The sequence below is a fragment of the Aotus nancymaae genome, unplaced genomic scaffold (genome assembly GCF_030222135.1).
Source record: "Aotus nancymaae isolate 86718 unplaced genomic scaffold, 86718_ANA_hifiasm-v0.15.2.pri h1tg000003l, whole genome shotgun sequence".
In the NCBI taxonomy this organism is placed as follows: Eukaryota; Metazoa; Chordata; class Mammalia; order Primates; family Aotidae; genus Aotus; species Aotus nancymaae.
The window spans coordinates 69,617,097-69,637,694 of record NW_026988414.1 but is presented as its reverse complement, the minus strand read 5'-3'; the positions used below and the strand labels follow the sequence as shown (position 1 = coordinate 69,637,694).

The 20,598-nt window shown below is 34.5% G+C and overlaps 1 protein-coding gene across 3 annotated transcripts in view; it reads right to left on the bottom strand.

Annotated features, from left to right (window-relative positions):
- Positions 1–20,598, bottom strand: part of LRRC49 (leucine rich repeat containing 49) — a 139,173-nt gene that overhangs the window by 27,002 nt on the left and 91,573 nt on the right. For all 3 annotated transcript variants that reach the window (XM_012451310.3, XM_012451311.2, XM_064382182.1), the window contains 2 exons: positions 19,753–19,836; positions 16,070–16,233 (listed from right to left, as the gene is read on the bottom strand). In XM_012451310.3, the coding sequence (XP_012306733.1) occupies positions 16,070–16,233; positions 19,753–19,836 (248 nt within the window). The remainder of the gene's footprint in view (positions 1–16,069; positions 16,234–19,752; positions 19,837–20,598) is intronic.

The window sequence follows — 20,598 nt, the reverse complement described above, 5'->3', positions numbered from 1 at the left end:
TAAAGTGTATATACTACAGTTATAATCAGTAAAATCAGTGAAAATTTCCTCCTCATTTTGAAATAAGAAATGGTGAAAAGGGATCATCATATTAGATATACACACTATATATACATGCTTCTCATACTGCACTGAATTTAGTAATTATTATTTCCAAGGTAGAAGCCACATTTTTTACACAAGGTTACCTAAATGATAGCTAGAGAATAAGTGAAATATCTTAATCCAAGTCATATTTTCTGCTTTGTGAATACAGACATAACTATTTGTTTTACTCAACCTCAAAACTAAACAAAGCATGGTTTTTGTTTCTGCATTTTCCTTCTGGGATTTCTGCTCTCATTAAGTATTTATTTGACCCTACTAAAATCAGTGTCTCGCTCTCATTTGTGCTGCTATGGTCTCTGGTATACTCCTGGTACACATCACTTCTCATACTATATTATAATTTTATGCTTATAATTTTGCCTGTTATTTCAGATAGTGAGTGAGGCTAGAGATTGCATATTTTTACATCTTTGGGTCCCAAAACCTAGTAATGAGCTTTTAACAATGTATACTGAATGAATTATTAAAGATCCTCAAACATTTTACAATGTTGATGCTAAGGGAAAAAACTAAGAAAGCACCCACCCTGTTGGTTTATCATACTTATTTTGGAGGTACCAGTTAACCTTCTACACATTTGTTTATTCAACAACAAGCTGAGTAATAATATCAGTCTACTTTAAATGAATATGCAACCAAGAAAATACAAAAAGGCTTCATTTCTACCAGACGCTTAAGACAATACTATTGTATGACAAAAATCAAATATCCAGTGAGTAGTAGTATATGAATGGTCTTAGATGATAATCTTAGAAAGAGAATTAGTTCCATAAATTGTGCTTTGTGTGATACAGTGAGTCAGATTCAGATTATAGCTCGTTAAGGTTGGTTATATAATCAATACTGGAACAGAATAAAGGACAGTTTCACTGCCACTCTTGATGAAAAGAGTGCATACTGCTATTACAATACTTGCCACTTTGTACTGCAATTACTTGTTGCCTTATCTATCTCTCTTACTAAACACAGTGATCCTAGAGGGCTTGAATTTTGTCACACTTAGTATAGTAGATCCAGTATCTAGTATAGCTCCTAGCACATGCTCTGCTCAATGCATATTTCTTGGATGAATTAATGAAGTGAGACAGTGATGAAGTTTTTAATGAGTATGTATTAGTTCTTAAGAAGGATATTCAAACCATAAGCTATGGTTTCTGTAAAGGGGCAGCATCAGTGATATAGACACAGAATAAGGGTTAGCAAGAAGGTTTACCCAGGTGAGGCAAAGACATGTAATGAACAAGGAAGCTAAAGGGAAGAAAAACAGCTAGTTGACATAGGGATGCCTGATGGCCACAGTAACCAGCAAAAATGTTTAATGTAAAAATGATGGGGAATCAGAGCTCTGCACCAAAAACATCAATAAATCCTTTGAGAAATGATATTGCTCCACATCATATATTTAGAAGTGTCTTGCCTTACTTTTTCTACATAATTAAAAGTTTATTCCACACAATAAAAAGTGTCTGTCATCAGAAAGGGATTATTTATTTTGTGCAAAGGGCTTGTCAAGTAAACTGTTGAGGAAATAAGTGACATAATAAACAAGGCTACTCTCAGGAAAACAGTGACATGGTTACAAAACAAAGCAGAAGTAATCTCCAATTTAGATAGCTATCACACGCACATTTGGTAAAAACAAATGGCAAGTCTCCTGGGCTGCAGACAGCCTCATCCTTTTCGCTAGGAAACACAGCACCTAGTAAATAGGCCATATAACACCTAACCCATTTCAGTTATTTTCTGAAGGAAGCTTTTGAGGTTAGCCTTAAACTCTGGTCAATGTTTACAAATTTGTTCCTCTGGAAAAGTGTGTTCTGAGTTCTATAAAAAATGACTTCACTTGCTAAACAACATTTATATTTTGGGGATTGTTTTTCTAGTTTTCCTTGTATCCTTAGTTGATATGGCTGCATCTTTTTAGTTACACATACACACATATTAATTAATTAATTATTCTTTCATTTACCAAACATGTCCTGAAAGCCCAGTATCTATAAAACACTGTGCTAAGAATTCTGACACATGTCATTAAATCATCTGTATTGATAAGAACAATCAACACTGAGATCATACAAAGGTTTTTCGATTTAGCAAAATTATTGCTCATCTTTACTGGGCGATAGTTTCAGAAATATAACTGCTCTAATCCTACTCTGCAATCAACCTAATAAACACATGGGATATAATTTTTAAACTAAAATGACCTCAGTATCTCATTAAACAAATAGTTTTTTGTGGAGAGCTTATTATGTGTCAGATATTGTGTTAAGCATTGGGGATATAAAAATAAATCAAGATATATTTTCTTTCAAAGAGCTCTCAAACTGGATGAATGTTGAGAGGACGATGAATATGTATATTAAATATAATATAATGTGCTTATTGTGACATAATGAATATTTAAACCATATGCACACAGAGAAAGGAATGACTAATTCTTCTAGAGGGGAAAAGTCAAGTTTCAAAAGGAGGTTGCATTTGAACTGATCCTCAAGAGATAAATAGCAGATTTTTATCAGGAACAGAAGTTGGGAAAACAGAATGAAGAAGGGTGCAGAAATGATTACTTTAAGTTCAGGGGCACATGTGCAAATGGATACAGATTTTCCTTTGTACAGTTCAGGACCTGATTATTTATGTAAGAATAATTTCTTTTTTTAAGTTCAGGGGCATATGTACAGTTTTATAACATAGGTAAACTGTGTCATGGGGATTTGTTGTATAGATTATTTCATCACCCAGGCATTAAGCCTAGTACCCATTAGTTATTTTTCCTGATCCTCTTCCTCCTCCCACCTTCCATCATCCAATAGGCCCTGGTGTGTCATTCTCCTCTGTGTGTCCATATGTTATCATCATTTAACTCCCATTTATAAGTGAGAACATGTGGTATTTGATTTTCTGTTCCATGTTAGTTTGCTAAGGACAAGTATCTCCAGCTCCATCTATGTCCCTGCAAACAACGTGATCTCATTCTTTTTTATGGCTGCATAGTAGTCCATGGTGCATACGTACCACATTTTCTTTTCTTTTTTTTCAGACACAGTTTCACTCTGTTGCCCAGGCTGGAGTGCAGTGGCGCAATCTCATCTCACTGCAACCTCTGTCTCCTGGGTTCAAGAGATTCTTGTGCCTCTGCCTCTCAAGTGGGTAGGATTATAGGTATGTGCCACAATGCCCAGCTACTTTTTGTATTTTTAGTAGAGACAGGGTTTCACCATGTTTGCCAGGCTAGTCTTGAACTCCTGACCTCAAGTGATCTGCCTGCATCGGCCTCCCACATTTTCTTTATCCAGTCTATCACTGATGGGGATTTAGATTGATTCCATATCTTTGCTATTGTCAATAGTACTGCAATGAACATACAGCATGTTTATGTGCCTTTATAATAGAGCGATTTATATTCCTTTGGGTATATACCCAGTAATGGGATTGCTGGGTTGAACAGTATTTCTATGGCTGGAACACTAAAACACGGGACAGGAACACTGAAACATGCAGGGGAGTAGGAGCTGGAAATGAGCCCGAAAAGTCAGATTTTATCCTGCATGGTTCAGAAGCAGAAAAAGGTTTTAAATTAAAAAAAATAATGAGGTCATATTCAATGCAAGTTTTTAAGCATCTCCAAAGTATCATGCATGGATCTAGGTACTAGTGTTGGAGATACAAAGATGAGTAAGATATGCTCTCTGCTCTCAAAGACCCACTTCAGACAGATAAGTCAATCAATTGTGTGGAGGACATAGTAGGGAGAGGCTGAATGTAGGGGATGAGTAAGAAGAACAGTGCAAAAGTGTCAACTAGACCAGATTCAGGCAGAACAAAAAAACAGTATGGTGTAGTCGAAATGGCAATGGCAAGAAAATCAGATAGACCTTAGTTCAAATTCTAGATCTGCCATTGATAACTGATGACTTTTGGGGTGAGTTATTTAATTCTTTGAGTTTCAGTTTCCTTGTATGTAAAATGATTATCATAATACATGTACTTCAGAGTTGTTGTGAAGATTTGAAAAAATATTCTAAATTATGCCTCATATTTAGCTCAATACATTTTCATGATTATTAATAAAAGAGAGCATAGATTTAACAGATAATTAAGAATAAATAAAGTAAGAAAGTAGTTGATTGGAGAATGAAGGAAACACTGGAATTAAGTGTGACTCACATTTCTAGAGTGGGTAACTGGTCATCACGCCCAGTTTCCTACCTTTGTTTAGTCTAAATTTGTACTCTAAGAAAGCTGATATTCTTCTCTGGAGGATCTGTTTAAAATTTGTTTTTCCATAAAGTCCAATGCATTTCCAATTACATTCTCCAACTGAAACAGTAATTATATTACAGCAAGCAGAATGACATCAAATATGAATTCTCTTCAAGATTTTTAGCGGTTAATTTCAAGTCCAAAGTTTCATCTATTCTACTTTACATAATATGATCTTTACATAAGAATAAGTCAGGAAAATATCCTATGCCTTTTCAATGAAGGACCCTAAGAAAAGACAGGTGATTAACTCAGTGCAATATAAAGTAATGATTCTGAAAGCCAGGCTAAATGTAGAACATACTCTTAAATGTCCAGATGAAAAGATTTTATTTAGGAGGTTTATTATTCTTTTAACCTTTAGGCTTTTTGTAACAAGCCTGAACAGAAAGACTTAAAATATTTCGGAAGATTCTTTTCCCAATGAATAAGTGGTGCTGATTCCTATAATAATTTATTTTATGAATTACTATTACAACATTCATAGGTGTGAAAATTCACTGTATGCATTATATTTTATTATAGTACTGTTGGCTAAAATACCAGTGTTCACAGACAGGAAATGACCAAAAATAAATCAGCTTCACTGCATGCATCCAATGTAAGCAAAAAAAATAATAATAATAACCAAAAAAAAATTACACCAAGTACTTTCCAATTTCTGCCAGAGAAAAGAAACTTGAAATATGTCATTTTACTGTAGAACTCTCCCAAGTACAGTGAACAGTGAAATCATTAATGGGATATAGCAAAGTTTTAGAGAATTATTTCCCTTTTTGTGTCTATAATTTTTTATGGACACTTGTTTCCAGGCATTTAGTTACACACCCATAAGCCAAAGGTTACAGACATTGTAATCCAAGAATTATTCACTTTTTTGGCATTATGAAATACTAAAGACTATAAATACAAATGATTATTAAAAATGGAAAACCTTATGTAGTGTTACAAAACAAATTGAAACACTAGGAAAAAAACTTTGTGGCCCTCTAACTAGTTTTCTATGTTCAGAAATAATTAGATTTTGGCCAAGCATGGTGGCTCACACCTGTAATCCCAGCACTTTGGGAGGCTGAGGTGGGCGGATCACCTGAGGTTGGGAGTTTGAGACCAGCCTGACCAACATAGAGAAACCCCATCTCTACTAAAATTTCAAAATTAGCCAGGCGTGGTGGCACATGCCTATAATCCAGCTACTCGGGAGGCTGAGGCAGGAAAATTGCTTGAACCCGGGAGGTGGAGGTTGCGGTGAGCCAAGATCGCGCCATTGCACTTTAGCCTGGGCAACAAAAGTTAAACTTCGTCTTTTTTTAAAAAAAAAAAAAAAGAAAGAATTAAATTTTATCATTCAGGGTCTCAAATGATAAAATTTATTTCTTTTTTGAAGACTTACAGAAAATGTAGTAATAGAATCACTAATGTTTAAAATTCTTTACTTTGTACTTTCAGATTAAAATAGCAGATAGATTAAGTACATGTGCTTAAAACCTCTTCCTCCAAGACCCCACTGAAGAATAGTAATCAAAAAGGCGTAAACCTACAACAACAACAAGCACAGTAGAGGAAGATTATTGGCAGCAGGAGATTTCCAGAAATTCAGCAAATTTCTGGAAGCTAGAAAGAAAAAGTGTTAAGTGATGAGGAAGGGTAAAAAAGAGCTGTATTCTCAAATACGCACTGGAAATAAGGAAAAGATGGCAGCCAAATTGCTCAGTGGAACTCTGGAAAGGAACTAAGGTAAGTATGATGGAGGATGCGAGTGAGAAGTGAGACTGAACATGGGCATTAATTGAATATCTGTAAAAGGACTCTCCTACCTACTTCTCTCACTGCCAATGAAAGTCTCATAGAGTGGCACTGCAGTTCAGTGAGAAAGGAAAGAACACTCAATAAATAGCACTAGGGTAACTGGTTGTTCCTATGGAAGGAAACCCCCTCCCCACACAAATCAGAACTTAACCTCAAATACAAAAATCAATTACAGGTATAATAAAAACTTAAATATAAAAGGCCAAATGTTAAATCTTTAGAAAGACAAAATGGGAGAATATTTTTTAAATTTCAATGTGATAAGGACTTGTTTTCCTAAACACTATCTAAGTGGGTAAACCATAAAGGAACAGGTATATATTTTTGTGTCTTCAGTATATAAATGGTATTCAAAGTCAAAGGCATGTATGAGATCATTAGGGGGAAAGTAGATAGTGTAAAGAGATCCCAGAACCAAAATCTGAAGAACTCTACCATCGACAGGTTGAGAGGACAGAAATATTTGAAGATAAAAGAAAGACACATAATACAAGAAAAAATCAAAGGCTGCTAATAATATGATGTAAAATAATAATCTGTAAAGAATGGCCCAAAAGCAAATGATGAGTCTAAATTAGATCACAGAGACAGGCTTCAAAAAGAGTAGATTCTAGAAATCAGAAAGGTAGAAACAGCAGTAAATTTCTTTGTTCAATTTTTTAAAAAGGCAATCAGAAACTCCAAAGAAAAACAAACTATATATGAAAGGCATGGCTCAAATATGGGGCAAACTAATATGTGGCATGGGTTTGCACAACTTTTAAGGTATAATGAATAGGGGTCCATTTGAATTTGATGCTACGACTATTCTTCGAGTGGCTTAGGAAGCAGAAAAGGAGATATAATCATAGCTTACTACTTAACTGTAAAGTAAGAAATAGTTACATTATAGAAACTTAAATACTGTTTACCAGTTATCAATTTAAATGCTACCAACTGACAAAGTTTTCTGATTATAGAACAGATATAAATGATATTAATCTTGAAATATAAAAAAGTATAGCTCATAGAATATAGCCAAATTGGAATCCCAAAGAGAGAGCAAAAATGGTAGAGTAGAGAACTCCAAAACACTCCATTCCTTCATGAAAGAAACAAATATGCTAGCAACAACAACAAAAAACACCCAAAAACAATCAAAACCACCTTTTCCGAAATCTAGAATCTAATAAATTACAAAACCAGGGAAACAATGAAGAAAAGAAAAACTGTTGAATGTCAATAGGAGAGTTCTGAAGCATTTTAACTTACCCTGTTACCATTTCCCACTCCCCAGCTTGGTGGTGGCCTTGAAGTTGAACAGCCCACATTCCTGGTGCAGGTTGCTGGCAACAGAGGAAGCAATACAGACCATATTCTCAAAAAATTGTAGTTGTGTGTTTTGACATGTTTGGTGGCTTTCTGCAGCATTAGCTCAAGGGTTTGCCTTTGTTTCACTTGCCTTGAAGCTTCCCTAGGGCTTATGTAGCTTCTAAGTGGCATTTGTTGAAAGTATTTAAAGGCAAAAATGTATTAGCTGCCACCACATTGGACAAGGGATAGTAGCTGCAGCAAGCAACAGACAGACTAAAAACACTGAGAAGGAAGAGGCTGGAGAAGGAGATATCTGGGAGAACAGTTTTGAGAAGCTCCTGTGAGTCCAGGGAATCTAAAAGGCCACATGCATGTCCAGGGTTGGACACATGTTTGGAAAAGACCTGAGAAGACACTATCCTTAACCCTAACCTCTGGCTGATCTTGAGGTTCCACACAAGCAGGAATGAAGGTTAAGGTAGAGTAGTAAACTGCCTAGGTAAGCAGTGAAAGAGTGCCTCAAAACAGAACCAGTCTATAGAGACTGGGAGAGGTTTACTTTTTCCTTTTTTTTTCAGCCTTTTAAGAAAATCTGTGAAAATCACTAACTGACCAGTAAGCTAATGGAACAGAGATTTCAATGGATACACATGATAAATAATAAAGTCTTCACAGAAACAGTTAGGAAAGTCATTAAACAAATAGAAGAAAACAATGAAAACAAGCAGCAACAACCAACCCTAGGGAGGAGGAATGATCTGATTTCCAGAGTTGCCACATAAATGTCCAGTTTCAACAAAAAATATGATGCATACAAAGAAACAAGAAAGTATAACCCATTCACAGAAAAAAAAGAAATGAATAGAAACTGTCCTGAGGAAGCCCAGACATTGGACTTACTAGACAAAAAGTTTTAAGTTAACTATTTTAAATATGCTCAAATAATTAAGGAAAACCAAGAGAATGATGTCTCACCAAATAAAGAATATCAATAAAGAAATGGAAATTAAAAAGGAATCAAATAGAAATTATGGAGTTGAAGAGTACAATAACTGAAAAGTTATCTAGACGGCTTCAACAGCAGATTTGAGCAAGTGGAAGAATCAGTAAACTTAGATAGGTCAATTACGTAGTCTGAGGAGTGGGGTAAAATAAAAAATAAAGATAAATGAACAGAACCAGGAAAACTGTGGTACACTATCCAGCATACCAACATAAACATAGTGGGAGATTCAGGACAGACATTAGAGAAAAAAAGCAGAAAGAATGTTTGAAAAAATAATGGCCAGAAGCTTCCCAAATCTGATAAAAGACATAAAACAACATATACAAGAGGCTCAATGAACTCTGACTAGGATAAACTCATAGATTCACACCAAGACACATCATAACCAAACCACTGAAAGACAAAAATAAGGCCAGGCGCAGTGGCTAATACTTGGAATCCCAGCATTTTGGGAGGCCTAGGCATGTGGATCATAAGGTCAGGAGTTCAGCCTGGCCAACACAGTGAAGCCCCATCTCTACTAAAAATACAAAAATTAGCTGGGCATGGTGGTGTGCACCTGTAATCTCAGCTGCTTGGGAGGCTGAGGCAGGAGAATCACTTGAACCTGGAAGGTGGAGGTTGCAGTGAGCTGAGATCACGCCATTGCACTCCACCCTGAGCAACAGAGTTAGACTTTGTCTAAAAAAATAAAAAATAAAGAGACAAACTTGAAAGTAGTAAGAGAGAAGTGACTCATAATGGACAAGGGATCCTCAATCAGAATAACTGCTAATTTCTCATCAGAAATCATGGAGATCAGAGGGTAGTGGGATGACATATTTAAAGTGCTGAAAGATTAAAAAAAAAAAACTGCCAACCCAGAATCATACATGGCAAAACTGGACTTCACAAATAATAAAGAAATTAAGACATTCCCTGATAAACAAAAGCTGAGGGAGTTTATTGCTAGTATACCTGACCTACAAGAAATGCTAAAGGAAGTTCTCTGGGCCGAAATTAAAGAATACTAGTTGGTAATTTGAAGTCATAGGAAGAAATAAATAACATGAAGAAAAGTAATTACATAAGTACATAATAAAAGCCAGTATTACTAAATTTTTGGTTGGTAATTCCTCTTTTAAAAATATGTTTTAAAAGAAAAATGCTTAAAAATAATTATAATTCTATAATGTGCATACAATGTTTAAAGATACAATTTCTGAAAACAGTAACGGAAAAGGGGTAGAGCTAAATAAAAGCAAAATTTTTATATACTACTACAAGTAGAGGTATTAATTCTAACTAGCTAAATTAAAATGTTAATTGTAATCCCCAGGGTAACAACCAAGAAAATAGCTAGAAAATGTATAGTAAAAGAAAATGTATATAAAAGTAAATTTATACAAAAAAGGGATCAAAAATGGTACACTAAGAAAATCAGTTAAATACAAAAGAAGAAAGCAATGAAGAAATTGAAGAACCAAAAAAGGATATACAACAGATAGAAAGCAAATAACAAAATGATAGAAGTCTGTCCTTTCTTATCAGGACTTCAAAGATTAAACTACCCAAATTAAAAGGCAGAAATTAGCAGTAAGGATTTTCTTTTTCCAAGATGGAGTCTTGCTCTGTTACCCAGGCTGGAGTGCAGTGGCGTGATCTCAGCTCACTGCAACCTCTGCCTCCTGGGTTCAAGCAATTCTCCTGCCTCAGCCTCCTGAGTAGCTGGGATTACAGGCATGTACCACCATGCCAGGCTAATTGTTGTATTTTTAGTAGAGAAGGGGTTTCGCCATGTTGTCCAGGCTGGTCTTGAACTCCTGACCTCAGGTGATCCACCTATCTCATCCTCCCAAAGTGCTAGGATTACAGCCATGAGCCACTGCACCCAGCCAGGATTTTTTTTTTTTTTTTTAAAGATCCAAGTATATGCTTTCTACAAGATTAAAAGACACAAATAGGCTGAAATGGAAAGGACAGAAACAGATATTCCATGAAAACAGTAAACAAAACAGAACCAGAGTAACTACTAAAATTATGTAAAATAGACTTTATAGCAAATATTTTATGAGAGATATGGAAAAATGTTTTATATTGAAAAATTTGTCAATCCATAAGAAAGGTATAGCAATTATAAAGGTATATGCACTTAACACCTAAAATACATGAAGCAAAAATGGACAAAGTTGAAAGAAGAAACTGTTCTACAATAATAGTTGGGGACTTCAATACCTTACCTTCAATAATGGATAGAACAACTAGACAGAAGATCAACAGGTAAACAGAGGACTTGAAATACACTATAAAACCAACTAACAGACATATATAGAAAACCCCACCCAATAATAGCAAAATACATATTCTTCTCAAGTAGGCATGGAACATTCTCTGGGATAGACCATTTGTTCAGCCATAAGCAAGTCTCAATCAATTTAAAAAGATTAAATTCATACAAAATATCTTCTCTGACCACAATGAAAAAATCTGGAAAATTCACAAATATGTAAAAATTAAACACTGCAATCTTAAACAACCATTAGATGAAAAAAGAAATCTCAAGGGAAATTAGAAAAGTATAGCTGATAGAAGTTGCAATGAACAAAGTGGGAAAAATAAAAAGGATAGATGCACCTTGCAAATGCAGACTTGACAGCTATTGCCTATAGTGGGTAAAATAAAAAATAAAGATTTATATATATATTACAAAAGCTACCAATAAAACAATTATAGATATATAGTCTGGGGAGGAAAAGAGGTGAGAGAGCTGAATCTTCATCTATTATAGCAAGTAGTATATCTAAATCTTACAAATTAAAAAATTGCATAATATACACTTAAAGATTTGGTAGAAAAGGGGCCAGTAAAATACTACTTTTTTTAAAAAAAAAGAGTAGCCACATACATAAAAGGAAAATCAGGTGAATGAGGAGTTTCAACTGTGTCAAATGCTGTAAGGAGGTCAAGTAAAATAAGGACTTAGAATTCAAAAAGCCAAACTGGATGCTCTGGTTAAGAGTTCCTGGTTTAGACAAAATGCAAGGTATAATAAGTTCTTTTAGAAATATCTCTAAATTTCAGTTCTAGGAGATTTTACAGGAATCAGATAACTACAAACTAAACTGAAGAAAAATCTACAGCCAGTAGAAGTTATAAGTAACTGATTTTACATTATAATCTCTACCAGTTATATACCATCTGTCCCTAAAATTTTATTTTTTCTACCTTCATGTATAAATATCTTCTGTGGCTACTCAACTTGCTAGTTTTTAGGTCATTAAAAAAAAGAATCAAACTAAGAGAATGTAATATTGTTTCCATGACATTTTAAACACACATTTGTAGAAAGTAAATCTTTTGCCAGAAATTGTGGATCCTTTTCCTAATGATTCATGATTACTCTTTACATCCTCTCCACTGAACCCCTGCATCACTTCTCCCACCTCTCCCAAACTCTTTCTCTATGCTCCTTTCTTAAAAGCTTCAGACTTTGTGGAATTCCTGATAAAAATTCTGAAACTCTTGGCAATAAGTACAAGGCACAACAATTTTCACTAACAGATAATTCCTGTTTTCTCTTGGAACAGTTTGCTTGTTTTTGAGACCATAAAGACCCTATAATTTTAAATTATTTTAGAGGGTCATAAAATGTTTGGCTATATGCCACTTTAAAAGTTTAAAATGTCATCAAAGGCATGTTAATAGTCACAATCCACTGATCAGAGACAGTTTTGACAGATAAAATAGCCATTTAATAAAAAAGATACTCCTGCATTCACTGAAGCTGCCAAAACTAGTAAAACTTCAACAGTGAATAGCCTTGTCACAAGAGAACAGGATGCGTGGCCTCTGGTACCATACCTTGTTCTACCATCAGTAACTTCAATATCTACAATAATTTCAATTGATCCATTTCAACTGATCATCTCTCCTCTGGTGACCTTCACTTCTACTCTTTTCCAAAAATCCACTCTGATAACCACAACAATGGCTTCCATATTGCTTAGATTTCATCACTTAAATGTGTTATACCTCTAAACTTACTCAATATTCAACCTCAAAAACTTACTCTGACCATAAATTCCCACTATTCCAGCACGTATTAATGCTCTTACTTAATATGCTCCTCATCTGCAACTTTAATTAGACTTCCAGTCCCAGAAACATACAATTTTCTTCCTATCTGTTGCCAACCTTCTGTTTTTTAATTCCTTAAAATCTCACCTAGACTATCTGATGAATATTTCCATCTTTTCCTTTGTCATCACACCTGAAATTTTTATTCCTTGTCTTTGATTCCTTGTCTCTTTGTTCTTTATCAGACATTTGGCTTCTCTTCTGTTATACTTAGCTACTCTGCACTCTTGGAATAAACTCACCCAACCATTCAGGCTAAAGTTGCTACAATTTCATGGTCTCTAACCTCATTTAGTTCCTCAGAATTTTCCTTCAATCTCCTTTCAACATTTTCCCAGTTAGCTCCCTCTGGATATCAAAAAAGACCTGAAAAAATGGAGAGACATACTATGTTTCTCAAAGTGACATTACTGTCGTAAAAATGTTAATTCTTCTGAAATTAATAAGTAAATTTAAATGTAATTTGAACAAGATTCTCACCATTTATTTTCTATTTTAACTGATTTTAAAGTTCCTATGGGGCTGAGCACAGTGGCTCATGTCTGTAATCCTAGCACTTTGGGAGGTCAAGGCAGGCAGATCACTTGAGCACCTAAGAGTTCAAGACCAGCCTGGGGAACATGGCAAAACTCCATCTCTACAAAAAATACAAAAATTAGCAGGACATAGTGGTGTGTGCCTGTAGTCCCAGCTACTCAGAAGGCTGAGGTAGGAGGATTGCTTGAGCCCGGGAGACGGAGGTTGCAGTGAGCCAAGATCACGCCACTGCACTTCAGCCTGGGAGACAAAGTGAGACCCCATCTCAATGACTAAATAAATAAATAAATAAAGTTCATATGGAAGAATAGGTATATATGGTAACTGAAACTTGAAAAGAACATTAGAAGCCTATTTTCCCTATAAGTTATGAAAACTTACTACAAAATTACTATAATAAAGAGTCTGGTGTTGGCATTAAAATGGGTAAGTGAAATGGATAGTCCAGAAATACATGCACATATTAAAACTTAACATGAGATAAAGATGGCATTCTCATAAAAAAATGAATAGTTTAATTTTTAAACGGTTATTAGCAAATTGACTAGTCAATTGAAATAAAATCAACTTAGATCCTTACCTAACACTGTGTATAAAAATAGTTTGAGGCCGTGTGCTGTAGCTCACGCCTGTAATCCTAATGCTTTGGGAAGCCTAGGCAGGCAATCATTTGAGGTCAGGAGTTCAAGACCAGCCTAGCCAATGTGGTGAAACCCCATCTCTATTAAAAATACAAAAATTAGCCAAGTGTGGTGGTGGGCACCTGTAAAATCCCAGCTACTCAGGAGGCTGAGGCAGGAGAATCACTTGAACCTGGGAGGCAAAGGTTGCAGTGAGCCAAGATCATGCCACTGCCCTCCAGCCTGGGTGACAGAATAAGACTCCATCTCAAAAAAAAAAAAAAAAAATTGATGGATTGAAGGTCTAACTTTTAAAACCTTATTACAATTTTGAATAAAAAATGCCAGATTACTTGGATAAACTTGAAACAGTGAAACTTAAGAAAAATGAAAAAATAATTTTTCAAAAAGAGATATTAAAACTGACGTGTATTATTTCATAAATCTACAGCCTACTGCTATAAAGTTTTAACATTATAAAGTGTTATAGTTCTAACCAAGTAAAATCATATTTCACCATTTAAATAATATTAAATATAGCTCTAGGGCTATATAAGAGTGGTATATTAGTTATATAAATTGTCTCTTTATTAGAATTTTTATTCTTGCCTTATTTTTCTAGCTGAAAGAACAGAGGGGGTCTACATGTGGATCCCAAGTGAGCTGAAGGAAATACATTGATATAAGTTAATCCTGTAACTAAAATTTAAAAAGCATATCTGCCTAAATATATGTTAGACTCTAACTCCAGACAATTTCTAAAACATTATTCTCATGCCATTCAAATTACTTCCTTTACTATATATATATATATTTTCATACGAAAGGGTCAAAGAATTCCAGCTGAAAACCTGAAGTAAAAGCTATATTGTATTGTATTTAGTTTTAAAAGGTGTTTCAGAGTTTAGTTACGGTAATAAGACACATATGCTTCATCAAATTAAACAAAATTAAAATGTATTCTATCTTTGATTTTTAGGCTTTATTTTTAAATTATGTAAATATAGTCAGCCCTCAGTGGGTTCTGCACCCATAGATTAAATGAATCAAAAATAATCTTAAAAGAAAAATTCCACAAAGTTCCAAAAGCAAAACTTGAACTTGCCACATGCTGAGTACTATGCCAAATCCACACAAATGAAGTGATGTGTAGGCATTGTATTAGACACTATTTAAGTAATCTAGAGATGATTTCAAGTATATGGTAGTATGTGTATAGTTTATATGCAAATACTATCCCATTTTATATAGGGAATTGAGTATTTGCAGATTTGGATATTTGCAGGGGTCCTGGAACCAATCCCCCATGGAGACTGAGGGACAGCTGCACAAATATATATTTAAATTATACACGCACTATAAAGATATAGATACTTTATGTCCCTCTGAATTTACTTGATTCCAATATGCTTTTCTGAGAGGAAGAGAAACGTGTGGAATCTAGATAATGCACTCAGCATTGCTCATAAACCTAGGGATATCTTATCATGTGGCAAATGTATCATAGAAGAAAAGAGGTTGGGAGTCACTGGAACAGGCAGATAGTATACAGCACAGCTGGAGTCACTATTCAGATTGTATGCCCGATTGCTTACTACTAGTAGTTAAAGAGTAAGGCTTTGTGATGGCTGCTGAGGACACAACAGCAGTTAAATCAATCAATCAGGATTCCTTTCCTCATGGAGCTTACATTCTAATGGGGAAGAAACACATGAAACAACTAACTACCAACTAGTTCTTTAGTCATAATTATGGTAAGTACTAAGAAGGGGAGGTGCAGGGTACTGAGAGATAAAAAGGACACCTGATCTATTCTTTGGAGTCAGGAAAGACTTCTTTGGATGATGTGAAGTTTAAACTTCAGACTTCTATGGGTGAGCTGAAGTTAGCTAGGGCTGGATCAGAGAAATAGTGCAGGGAAGTGATTGCTGTCAGGGCAGAAAAACACTATTCCTATAAGAAAGGTTCTGAAGTAGGAAGTAACTGAACTGAAAGAAAGACAGTGATGCTGCAATAGCAGAAGAAGATGGTTGATGGCATGAGATAAAAGAGATGAAGTGGGCAAAAGTCATCACAGACTATGTTAAGCAATCTAGGCTTTTCCCTGTGAAAAATATGAAATGCCCTATGAAGGGTGTTTTAATTAGGAGAATATTATAGTAAGATTTATATTTCCAATTTTTCCATCTTAACTTCTAATTTCAACAAGTTTTCTTAAGAAAGCTCTTTAATTATATGTCAAATTGTTTCTAATTCCCGCTCCAAATTCAATTATCTAAAGATGCTTGTATCTTGAAAGAATATCACTGCATACCCTGTTTCCTCTGGGAATGCAGAGAGGGTGCTTCCATCCAGCTGACAGGGGTCATGCGGAGAGTCAGAATCTTTTCTATCTTCATTTGTAGCAATACTGGCTACGCGTTGTTGTTGCAAGTCCCACTGTCGAGCTACATTGTTAATTGTTAACCTTTTCTTCTCCTAGGAAAAAAGTTAATTGTGACAAAAGTTATATAACGCATTTTTTGTGGCAGAAGTGACATCTAAGAGGCATATTGTTTGTACTTTCTTATTATACTTTTAAAAGGAGCCTGGTTTTTATAAGTAGCTACCCAATATACATTCTAAAACAAGATTTGAGAGGCCTGTATTTACTCTCTGCATTCAAAATTTCAATAATGATCTAACACTCTAAAGGAAAAAAATACGCAAACAATTATTGCTCTTTAGGAACTTAATTTTATTAAAAATAAATATACAACCAACTAGAGATTAAAAATTCAAAATCTGATTGCATACTTATTGTTATCTGAAGTTTTAAACAGAAATATATAGGCCTCTAACACAGTAAGAAAAAACTAACAATATCTTAGTTTTTCTACTCAATAATTAAGATTGATAAAGTGAAATAATCTTGGAGGGGAGAGGGAAGGAGTTGATCAATGTTCCAAGTTTCTCAGAATAAATTATAATGTCTGAAATTTAACAGTTATTCTCTAGACTATTAAAATAAATTATACTAGATTGAGATGTCTCTAAATAACTAGTATCATCCCAGATGAATATGAAAGAAATTAATTCATTATAAGCAATGGATGCCTTAAGGTAGTGGTTCTCAAGTTTCAGCGTACCTCAAATCATCTGGAGGTTAAAACAGATTGCTTATTTAGAGTTTTTGAAGTAGGGTTTGAGAATCTGAATTTCTAACAAACTCTTAAGTATTCTAACATTGCTAGTTCATGGACTTCACCTTGAGAACCACTGACTTATAGCATTGGAGCTCAATCCTCTCACAGACACCCTGTTGTGAAAAAGCAGATCTAGACTACTGAAAGATATTGTGCTAAATTGAAATGTTTTGATTCAATATATATATATATAGAAAAAAAATCCCTATTCTGGTAAAGTTTCAATTATCAAAAGGTAATATTTAATTACAGCTTATCAATTAGATCAGAATGCTGAAAATAGACATTGTAGTCTTTACTAAGACTACAATCCTGCATTGAAAAATCAGCTGAGTGTGACACTGACCCCTCTTTGCCTCGTGGCTCTGGAGCCAGAGAAGGCTAGCAGGAAAGTTCTCTGTCCACTTTTTCAGTGCATATGTACATACAGAATAATTATTTTTAGTTGTACCTCTTCACGTATATTTGTATAATTTTGGGTTATCTAAGATTTTAGCATGTATGCATGGCATTAGGTAGGAATAAAAAGTGATATGGCTTGCTTAATTAAAACTAAAGTTTTTAAAGTTCTATTTCTGTTTAAAAAAATTTTTTTGGTGGGGAGTGCAGTGGTGCACACTTGAAATATCAACTGCTTGGGAGACTAACTCAGGAGGACTGACTGAGCCCAGGAATTGAAGGCTGTAGTGTGCTACAGGTCACACCTGTGAACAGCACTCCAGCCTGGGCTACACAATAAGACATCATCTAAAAAAAAATGTTTTGGGCTTCTGTTTATCTACTGTTTGGTGTTTCAAATTTGAGTGCACAATTCAGTGGGTTATATTTAATATGTATATACTTTGGAGACTTTTTGACATTTTATGTATGTGTTCCTTACATAAAGCAAGTAGAAATCTGCAATTCTTATTGTAAATCCCTAATCTATAATAAAAATGCTCCTTACCTTAAGGAATTCTATTTAAGTTACTTGCTGATGACTGTGCCAATCCAATTTTTAATCTAAGCAATTTTGGGCCTTCTTTTTTTTTTTTTTTTTTTTTTAACTCAGTATCAAGGCCACTTTGAAAGAAGCCATGTCAGTCAGTTAATAGATGATGGTTCTCATGCTGGCTTCATGCATTTGGTTTTCTGGCTGGCAGGGGTAGGCGAAAGAAATATTCTGAATGAGGTAGATATGGCAGTGCTTAGAAAAAGGGCATAAAATATCTTTAGACCACTGAGTATGTTAACGAATTTATAACAGGATAGTCTTTGAAAATGCAAACACTTTCCTATATTCGTGCTGAAGTTAAGCTTCCTTAATTCAAGTTATTAAAGTCAGATCAATACCAGGTTGACTAAGAGAATGATTAATTTTACTGGGGCCAGGAAAAGGGAAGACATATTTTAAGACAGGAGTATAGCCTATCTTAAGGTCAGGTGGGGATTAATTAACGGCTGGCCAGGAGGACATATAAGGGCTCTGGGCATCTGTGCAGAAAAAAAAAAGCAGCAGCAGCAGCAGCAGCAGCAGCAAAAGAAGGGTTAGAGAATGCTAGAGATTCTGCAAGGCAGAAGTGGGTACCCAAAGAAAAATTTAAAGATCACAGAGGCATTTGGTATATCAGTGACAATTATGTTTCTAATAGCTAGATGCCAATAAATGGCCAAGTATGTGCTAGAGTGACAAATATTTTAGAAGGTGCCAAATTCCAGCTTCTGCCAGTTGAGTCTCTTTTTCATAGTCCAGGGAAGACCACAACAGTGTATGCCATAACTTTTACTTCCCTTCACTTCTCAGGTTGCAAGGAAAATAAAAAGATAGAAAAGCAACAGGCAGAAGATAGTGTCTATACACCCTTCCTGTCCTATACCCAATCCATCTCATTTTCTTAATGATCAATATGTAGAGCTGCATGAGCAATCCTCACTAAATGCTGAGGGTCTGTTGTATCACAATTCCAAATCTGAGCTAGGGCTAGAACCTGGGTCTCCTGATTCCCCATGGTTTTCCTCTTATTAAAAATAAAAATACTAAATAAACCTCATAACTAAAGAGTCCTATTTAGTGACATTTTCTTTTGTCTCTCTATATTTTCCTGAGGCTAGACTCAAATTCCTGGGCTCAAGCAATCCTCCTGCCTTAGCCTCCCAAGTAGTTAAGACTTCAGGTACATACCACCTTGCCTGGCTGGTAATTTTTTTGAATTCTGAGTACCATTTTAATTTTAAAAAGAAAAGCTTCTATATAGAACGTGAATGAGTAATGATAATCAAGGTGATATCCTTAATTTTAGAAAATAGCACGGTGCATATTATGAACTATACACTTTAAGCTGTCTTTATTTATTACACTTTGTGATATTAATATAAAATATTTGAAAGATAATACTTTATTTAAGGAAATTAATATCTGCTAAATAATTTTAAACCAGTTTAAAACAAATTTCCATTCCTAGTTCCACAAAATCTTTATTACTTCTATATCAGAAACTTTTTAAATTTAAAAAGTTATCATTAAATAGACATGTAGCAGAGTTCATTTATATATATATATACACACACATGTAAAGATGACAGTCAATTACAGTACTTTCCAAAATGAAGTGAACAGGCCATGGGATACATAAGATGATGCACTGGTATGAAATAAAAGTGTTATAACTTCAATTATATTTATTTTTCATCTCTTCCTTTTAAAACTAGCTTCATTCTGTTGAATGAAACTTATAAAGCTTAGAAATCACTTTTCCAGTCGACTACCTCACTAGCTTCTGGGTATGTGTGTCTACGTGTGCACACATATCCAGGCAGACATCAGAGAAAATACCTTAAGCAAAGATTGTTTATGACTTTCCCGTTTCTTCTCTTCTTCTTTTTTGGCTAAAACAGATGCCATACGCCTTTCTTCTTCCTAAAAGACATTTTCCAAAAAGGATTATGAAGAGTTTAATCATTTTTAAAAATGCTAAATATCTTTGGTCTTGTAAGTACAGTTTTCTTCCTGAGAGACATAGTATTTGCTAGCAGAAAATATACTCTTAAAGAAAAAGTTAGCATCTTTCTCTTTATTTTCTTCTTCCCTCCTAATGCTAAAAATCTGTGCATTCCTAACTCTGCTTCTGGAGGTGACATGAACCTAGCTCATACAAGAAAGAAAAAAGAGTGAGAAGAAAAGGAGAAGTAGGTTTGCATAATTTTCCTTTTGTACTCCATGCACTACCTAAACTTTCTATCATCAAGATAAGAAGGATAAAAGTGATACATCTAACAATGTTGATTGGATTTGTGATAGAAAATCAGAACATTTTTGATGAAAAAGCAAGGGTAAATATCTTTTAAAACTCCAATTATATTAATACATTATTTCCCATTAATATAATTAATTACTTTTGGTTTGTTTTTAAGTTATGTTTGCCAGCCTCATTTCTTAAGTTCTAAAAGCTATGAAAGATAGCATGATGATCGTAGTTAATAATCCTCTATTGTAATCTTGGCATCTGCTAAGAGAATAGATCTTAAATGTTCTCACTACAAAAAATAATAAGAATAATAATTAGGTGAAGCGATAGAAATATTAACTAACTTGACTGTGGAAATTGTTTTATAATATAGATCAAATCACCACATTGTATACCTTAATTTTATACAGTTTTGTCAATCATACCTCAACAAA